Here is an 8,863-nt window from a genome sequence, read left to right as displayed (position 1 = left end):
GGTGGCGGTTGGAGGGGCAGGGCTCAAGGGCGGAGGAGCGGGAAGTGGAAGAGATGCGGTGGAGGGCATTGTCGACTGGCGGGAAATTGCGGTCCTTGAAGAAGAAGGCCATCTGGGTTGTATGGTTTTGGAACTGGTCCTCCTGGGAGCAGATGTGGCGGAGACGAAGGAATTGGGAATATGGGATGCCGGAACTACATGGATGGGAAGGTTTGGATGACCTTGACAGGTCCATCATTTCTTGAATTGTGGCAAACATCTTACTGACTCCGATAACAGTTAGCAACTCAAAGCACTCACTTGAAACAAAAATTAGGATTCTTTAAAAATCAGTGTACTATGCTAGTTTAACGATCTAAAATAAGGAATTCAAATGTCAATGGGAAAAGATTTGCTCTGCATCTACCATCCAGAATTAGTAACCTTGTTTTAGTGTGTGTAAATGGAGGGGATGGAATACTAAAACTGAGATTAAGTCTGTTTGCACTAATCTTGCAAGTGTGCATAGTCCTGGGCATCCAATATCTAGAATATAGAACATACAACATCTCTTTCTTAATCATAAAGAGTTGTTGTAATCTCAAGCCACGAAGTCCCACTACACTTGGTTCTCCTTCTGGTTTAACTGGGCCAATTGAAACTGCAAAGGCACTTATAGCTACTTAGCAAGTATGTTGGTATTTTAGGCAAGCCTGATCCAGGTCAGACACAATAGGCCAAATGGCCTCCTCCTGAGCTTCAAGGCTTTTCATGTTTCTAAGACTAAACTTCCACCCTCAATGGAATTTTAAGACCTCGAAGGACAAACAGAAGCAAACTATCCAAATGTGTGAGGCATCGAGCACTCAACCTGAAAGGAAACCAATGGTGTAGAATGCGAATGGATATTAATTCTGGGTTGAATGAGTTTAACATAATTCACATCAAATGAAATTCTTTGCTACTAGTGTACAAATGGAGATTTTTAAGCATGTATCTATGTGATAGTGAAAGGAAGGTTTTCAAATATTTCATTTTCTTTACTGCAAGCAGTGGCATCTTTTTTACATACCAACATGTTTTTCACATTAGAGACACCTTTTCCCAGAAAATGGTCCCAGAAAAAGCACATTATTCAGAACCTTGGCACGCAAAATATTACTGTAACCAACTGGTCTGAATAATGTATTGCACCTGGGACCAATTTTAAAGAGAGCCTTGTCTATAGTTTGTATTTTAGTGAAGATTGAATGCAGGAGTAAACAAACAGAAACCTACTTTAATAATAAGATAAAGATCCACAAATGCAATATTAGAAAATCGATTTTCTATTTGGGGTCCAGAGTCCCAGTGTTGCACAGCATGGAAACAGACCCTTCTGTCCGACTTGCTCATGCCAGCCAGATACCCCAAACCATTTGTCAGCATTTGGCCTGTATCCCTCTAAACCCTTCCGATTCATGTACGCATCCAGATGTCTTTTAAATGAGTAATTGTACCAACCTCCACACTTCCTCTGGCAGCTCATTCCATACAAAAACCACCCTCTGAGTGAAAAAGTTGGTTGAACAGACATGAAACTTAATTTGACCAAGTACAATTTTAAAACTACATTCAATATAATAAACATGTACAGCTTTATGTTGCTGCAACACCTGTGAAATAATTATCCCCTGACAATGTTACTAAAAATTTGTTGCTTCTTCAAAGGGAATGCTGCACATTTAATGTTGCCTTGTTATGTCCTGCTACATGCCACAGTAACATAACCAATCAGTGCAAAGCCAGGGATCACTTACCTGTCAGATTCCCCTTAGCATTGTAGGATCCCCAGTAGGTTGCTTCTGTATTAGGAGTGTGACATTCATATTCCCCTGTATCTCGTAGTTGTAGGTTGGTAATGTGTAACAGTGCTGAGTCTCCATCAATTCTCTCAACATAGACCTCATTATTCTGGACTCTCTCTGCATACACAGCATAGGGGTAGCCAGGATCGTTCGTGCTGACTATCTGGATTTGCCTTGCAGGTGCAGAAGGCAGATAGATGGACCACTCAAAGTTCTGCTGTGTGGAACCCGCATATCCGGATACATTACACCAAATGGTTACGTGGTATCCTTCTGCTCTGATCAATGGGCCTTCCTGTACCTGGACATGTCTTTGAGCAGCACACATGCCTGCAAAGGAGAATTGATAGATGTAAATAGACAATTTTTCAGAAGCAATCCACACGTGCAAAGCACTTAAGTCCAAATTTTGCTTGCCTCCTTTTTTCCCACCACTTATGTCTCCCCATTTTCTCTTAGAGTCATAGAGTCAAACAGCATGGAAACAGGCCCTTTGGTCCAACCAGTCCATGCCAACCATAATCCCAAACTAAAGTAATCCCACCTGTCGGCACTTGGTTCATACCCCTCCAAATATTTATTATTCATGTACTTATCTAAATGTCTTTTAAATGTTGTAACTGTATCCACATCCACCATTCCCTCTAAGTTCAGTCCACACATGAACCACTCTGGATAAAAAAAAAGTTGCTCCTCATGTCTTTTTTAGATCTTTCTCCTCTCACTTAAAAAATATGCTCCCAGTCTTGAAATCCCCAACCCTAGGGAGAAGACATCTGCCATTCATTTTATCTATACCCCTCGTGATTTTATAAATCTCTACAGGCAACTCTGTGTGGAGTTTGCACATTCTCCCCGTGTCTGCGTGGGTTTCCTCCGGGTGCTCCGGTTTCCTCCCGCAATCCAAAAATGTGCAGGTTAGGTGAATTGGCCATGCTAGATTGTTCGTAGTGTTAGGTGAAGGGGTAAATGTAGGGGAATGGTCTGGGTGGGTTGCACTTCGGCAGGTCGGTGAGGACTTGTTGGGCTGAAGGGCCTGATCCACATTGTAAGTAATCTAAAAAAGAAATCACCCCTCAACCTTCTATGCTCCAGTGAAAAACTTCCCAGCCTATCCTTATAACTCAAACCTTCCATGTTGTGGTCCTGTTCGCCGAGCTGGAACTTTTTGTTGCAAACGTTTCGTCCCCTGTCTAGGTGACATCCTCAGTGCTTAGGAGCCTCCTGTGAAGTCCTTCTGTGGTATTTCCTCCGGCATTTATAGTGGCCTGTCCCTGCCGCTTCCGGTTGTCAGTTTCAACTGTGTGGCCGGTATATTGGGTCCAGGTCGATGTGTTTGTTGATGGAGTTGTGGATGAGTGCCATGCTTCTAGGAATTCCCTGGCTGTTCTTTGTTTGGCTTACCCTATAATGGTAGTGTTGTCCCAGTCGAATTCATGTTGCTTGTCGTCTGCGTGTGTGGCTACTAAGGATAGCTGGTCGTGTCGTTTCGTGGCTAGTTGATGTTCATGGATGTGGATCGTTAGCTGTCTTCCTGTTTGTCCTATATAGTGTTTTGTGCAGTCCTTGCATGGGATTTTGTACACTACATTAGTTTTGCTCATGCTGGGTATCGGGTCCTTCGTTCTCCATCAACAAACATATCGACCTGGACCCAATATACCGGCCACTACAGCGGACAGCTGAAACTGACAACCGGAAGCGGCAGGGACAGGCCACTATAAATGCCGGAGGAAACACCACAGAAGCGCCTCACAGGAGGCTCCCAAGCACTGAGGATGCCACCTAGACAGGGGACGAAACGTTTACAATAAACATTTGCAGCTCGGCGAACAGAACCACAACAACGAGCACCCGAGCTACAAATCTTCACCCAAAAACTTTGGTGACTTGTGTATTGAATTACAACTTTAGTGCAAATTGAGAACTCCATCAACAAACACATCGACCTGGACCCAATATACCGGCCACTACAGTGGACAGCTGAAACTGACAACCGGAAGCGGCAGAGACAGGCCACTATAAATGCCGGAGGAAACACCACAGAAGCACTTCACAGGAGGCTCCCAAGCACTGCGGATGTCACCTAGACAGGGGACGAAACGTTTGCAACAAAAATTTCCAGCTCGGCGAACAGAACCACAACAAGGAGCATCCGAGCTACAAATCTTCTCCCAAACTTTCAAACCTTCCATTCCCGGCAACATCCTGGTAAATATTTTCGGAACCCTCTCCAGCTTAATAATATCCTTCCTATGAAAGGGCGACCAGAACTGGACACAGTATTCCAGAAGAAGCCTCATTGATATCCTGTACAGTCTCAACATGACGGCCCAACTCCTATACTCAAAGGTATGAGCACTGAGGGCAAGAGTGCCAAACATCTTCTTAACCACCCTGTCTACATGAGATGCAAACTTCAAAATATTATGTACCTGAATCTCTAGGTATTCTACAACACTACTCAAGGCCCAACCTTTAATTGTATAAGTCCTGTTTTGTTTATTTTTACAAAAATGGGATACCTCACATTTATCCAAATTAAATTCCATCTGCTACTCTTCAGCCATTGATCCAATTGATCAAGATCCCTTTTAAATCTTAGATAACCTTCTTCCCCATCTGCAAACCTATTAACTATGGCTTCTAAATCATTTTGCAAATGTTGGCATTTTCCCCACAGTGAAGATATTCTGCGTGAGAATTCTTGGTGCACTCAGGGAACATTACAAGCTCCAAGTACACGAAGAAGATGCACAAGAGGAGAAGACACCCAATACAGCTGGAGTTGGGAGGAGTTCCTTCTCCATTACCATTTGTACAGGAGGGGAAATTAATGGAAATGTTTTTCTATCCCTTCTGTAGTGGCCTCCAGTATTGTTGTCCAGCAAGAGATCTTTATATGCTGCATGTCCGAACTACTTTCTCGCACATTTTATAGAATGATCTTAGATCAGTTGTATGATACTGCTTTGCATATTTAAACTGATCCACCACTATGGATGCTTAGAAGCAGTGAAGAGTACTATGGTAGTAGTAACACAGGTAGCGCATATTAGAAGTAGGTCCTCACACACATGTACTAACAAAAACTACACAAGTTTTTTGTATAAAATAGGAAAAAGCAGAGCATCCACTTTTTTTTTCTTGAATGTGGCCCACACCAAATGCCAAGGCAACAGATCAGGTAGGCCATTTAAATTAGGTTTGACTCTTCTGATCTGCAAATTGAAAGAATCAGATCAGTGCTTTGATTTGCATCTTTAACATCTTTAAATATTCTTATAACAAATGAACAAAGTTCAAATCAAAAACTCAGCATACATGTTTTTAGCTAAATTTTATTACACAAGTCCAAGAATTTCTACTATATAAGTTAGTTTTCTTTTGCAATTTCAGATGTTGATGGAAGTGAGTGAAGAATTTGTCCCTATTCTGATAGCAAATGTTTGGCTTGCAGCTGAAGAGATGATACCATTTTTAGATTTTTTAAATATTTCATGCTCCAGTGCTGAAGGACAGTAAGAAAAGCAGAAGTAATATGATTATCATTAATTATATTTTGGTCTGTCTTTCATTATAAGCCAGAGCATAAATGGTCAGAACCAGTTGAAGATCATTGTAATACATATGTATTGTAAACTAAATAAAGGGTTTATGCTCCAGTTAGACATCCCTTAATTTTAGTTTTGTTTTAATTTAGTTTAGTTTTATTTTACAAAATCATAGAAACTTCCAACAAAAGACTATGAAAATTTCCACCTGTGCTAGCTGTCTCCTTTAATCGAAATACCCAGCCTGGGACCTTCAACCTCACCCAGGACAGCATATAGTTAACTGAAATGAACATGTTGGTGCAAATCTAATGATGATGTTACTACAAAAGCTGATGCTTGCCTTATTGGAGGTCCACCTGTAAACATAAATTAAAATTTATGTTTTCGTGCATTGAAGTTCTGTCAGAAATTTCCCAATCATTAGCCATAACTTTAATAAAAATGCATGGAAAGCCGAGAGAAACAGCATGAATTCATCCCCCTCCCCACCTCAAACACAGAAATGCAGCCACAGTATTCCTCCATCATCATTCTTCACAGATTAACTGTTACCTCAATGCAATTGCCAGTGAACTCCAATTCATAGCACACAGCTACACGGTTTGCAGATGTACACAGATTTCTTTTAAAAAATACAACAGGTTTCTCATACTGCTGTACATTAAGGGTTTCAGTAGTGCATAGCTTTCTCCCTGACGTAAATATTACTTGAATTTGACATCAGATTCTCTCTTCCAACAGTTGACATAAAAATAGCAAGGAATGTTTTTTCCTCCTCTGGCCAATGTTCTCATCTCTGTTCTCCTGAAGGTGCTCACCTTACTATTAAAGAGCAGTCCAATGGCTGTGTGGAACCCTTGAGCAAGTGATTGTTAGTCTGTGAGCCTTCGCTGTGAATAATGATGCTTGACTGGTTAACATTGCAGCCAAATTTGATGCTGTACAAATTAGTCCATGTAAATTTGTTACGATCAGATGAAAAACGGATGAATATCGATTCCCCTCTTTTTAACCCCTCTCTTAGTCGGGTTGCAATAAATACTTTTATTTCTCGTTAGCATGTACTTATATCACACCTCAATTAGCACTTGGTTAAGTAGATCAAAATGGAGGAGTTAAAAATCACAATACCAGGTTGTAGTCCAACTGGTTTAATTGGAGCACCGCTCCTTCATCAGGTGGTTGTAGAGTACACAATTGTAAGACACAGAATTTAGAGCAAAAGTTTACAGTGATGATGTAACTGAAATTACACATTGAAAAATACCTTGATTGTTGAGTCTTTCATATGTTCGAATATCATGATAGTTTCACTTCTTTCATGTGTAAATCACAAAACTTTTTTAAAAAATTTGCATTCTCAGGTTAACTGTAACAATTGATGTTAGCTAGACAATATGTTGAAGGTGTTAGTCCCCTGTATTCTCTGTCTGTGCCATAATGTTTAGACTGATTCTAATCTAAAAAGTGAGATAACAGAGCCTTACATGAATTGATGCAGTTTTTGAGCAAAGTACAATGTAACTCTGTAAGTACAAATTCACCCCACAAACATATATGTATACGTGTGTGTGTGTGTGTGTGTGGGCCTTTGTGTGTGTGTGTGTGTGTGTATTAGTCTGTCTGGGTTGGGGCTGTCACGGTGGACGCTGCAAGATGTGTCAGAGTGTGGACATGGATACCACCATTACACATGGGGACACCTCCCACCATGTATGTGGCAGATACTCATGTGACTCAGCCAAAGTTGTCTACCTGATACGTTGCAGGCAAGGATTCCCTGAGGCATGGTACATTGAGGAAACCGAGCAAAGGCTACGGCAACAGGTAAATGGGCACTGCACAACAATCAGCAGACAGGAGTATTCCCTCTCAGTTGGGGAACACTTCAGCGATCCAGGACATTCGACCTCAGACCTTCAGGTGACCATCCTCCAAGGCGGACTTCAGGACAGGTAGCAGCGAAAAGTGGCCGAGCAGAGGCTGATAGCTAAGTTCTGTACCCATAGGGAGGTGCTCAACTGGGGCCTTGGGTCCGTGTCACACTACAGGTGACCACCATTGCACTATACACTCCTACACACACAAACACAGGCACTCCTATACACACACGTACACAAGTATTGTACTTGCAGAGTTACATTGTACTTTGCTCAAAAACTGCATCAATTCATGTAAGACTCTGTTATCTCCTGTTTTAGATTAGAATCAGTCTAAACATTATGGCACAGACAGGGAACACAGGGGGCTAACACCTTCAATATATTGTCTAGCTAAGACCAATTGTTACAGTTAACCTGAGAATGCAACTTTTTAAAAAAAGTTTTGTGATTTACACATGAAAGAAGTGAAATTATTATGGTATTCGAACAGATGAAAGACTCAACAAACATCAAGGTATTTTTCAATGTATAATTTCAGTTACATCACACTGTAAACTTTTGCTATAAATTCTGTGCCTTACAACTGTGTACTCTACAACCACCAGATGAAGGAGCGGCGCTCCGAAAGCTAGTGCTTCCAATTAAACCGGTTGGGCTATAACCTGGTGTTGTGTGATTTTTAACTTTGTACACCCCAGTCCAACACCAGCATCTCCAAACATGGAGGAGCCAATTCTAAGATTTACTTGAATACAATAAAATGGAATTTCATCACTTACTACAGGGAGTGAGTTTTCAATGAATAATGGTTGTCTCTTCAGTGCTGTCTTTTGACGTCAATGAAAGAGACAAGCAGAGTGCCTTCACAATCCTCCTTACAAATCCATTTCTCAGAAGCAGCTGTTGATAAAGGTCAATTTGTATATTCCCAAGTCTGCTTATTTGTTTTTCCAGACTGGCTAACTGGCAACAGGTCTTTCATTGCCCATTATGTGAAATGATCAGACATATGTACATTAAACAGGAGACACAGATCTAAGTTTTTTGATGCCTCACTGAGCAATAGTGCCTCTTGATATAAATGTTCATTGTGATTTAGCAAGTTTTGTGTATTTCAAATGAATTTGAATTAATCTGGGGTCAGATGATCACACAAACATTTTAGGTCAGTATTTGTCCTTCTTAATATAATTTTTAACCCAGGGTAGATCTCCAGTTTCACAATGAAATGGCAGAGATTGAATATTGATAATCAATTTTCCACGCATCCTGAGGCATGTACTTGCAATTTACAGCAAGGGTCACTGGAAAGGTAAAAGTAAAGTTGCCATAGTCAGAGAGGACCATTGTGTTGCTCTTTCATTATAGTGATTGTAACAAGATCAATTCCTCATGCATCACACCTGCCCCTCACATCATCGCTGATGCCACATGCTCAGTGACTTCCGCCCCCCCCCCACTGCCGTGTCTGCCACCACTTCTGCCCCCACCAACGCCACTCACCTGCATTCTGCTGACACGCCCCCCCCACAGACCCCACTGTCACTATCCCCACCCCCCAGAACCCCGAGGGGAACACTACCCCTGCTCATGACTC

The 8,863-nt window shown here is 41.5% G+C and overlaps 1 protein-coding gene across 1 annotated transcript in view; it reads right to left on the bottom strand.

Annotated features, from left to right (window-relative positions):
* LOC122555183 (immunoglobulin superfamily member 3-like) overlaps positions 1-8,863 on the bottom strand; it is a 243,563-nt gene that overhangs the window by 152,816 nt on the left and 81,884 nt on the right. The window contains exon 2 of the mRNA XM_043700921.1: positions 1,779-2,156. Coding sequence (XP_043556856.1) covers positions 1,779-2,156 — 378 coding nt within the window. The remainder of the gene's footprint in view (positions 1-1,778; positions 2,157-8,863) is intronic.

This window comes from Chiloscyllium plagiosum, chromosome 12, assembly GCF_004010195.1.
Source record: "Chiloscyllium plagiosum isolate BGI_BamShark_2017 chromosome 12, ASM401019v2, whole genome shotgun sequence".
Classification (NCBI taxonomy): domain Eukaryota; kingdom Metazoa; phylum Chordata; class Chondrichthyes; order Orectolobiformes; family Hemiscylliidae; genus Chiloscyllium; species Chiloscyllium plagiosum.
The sequence above is the reverse complement of the archived record's forward strand: the minus strand, read 5'-3'. Positions and strand labels throughout refer to the sequence as shown.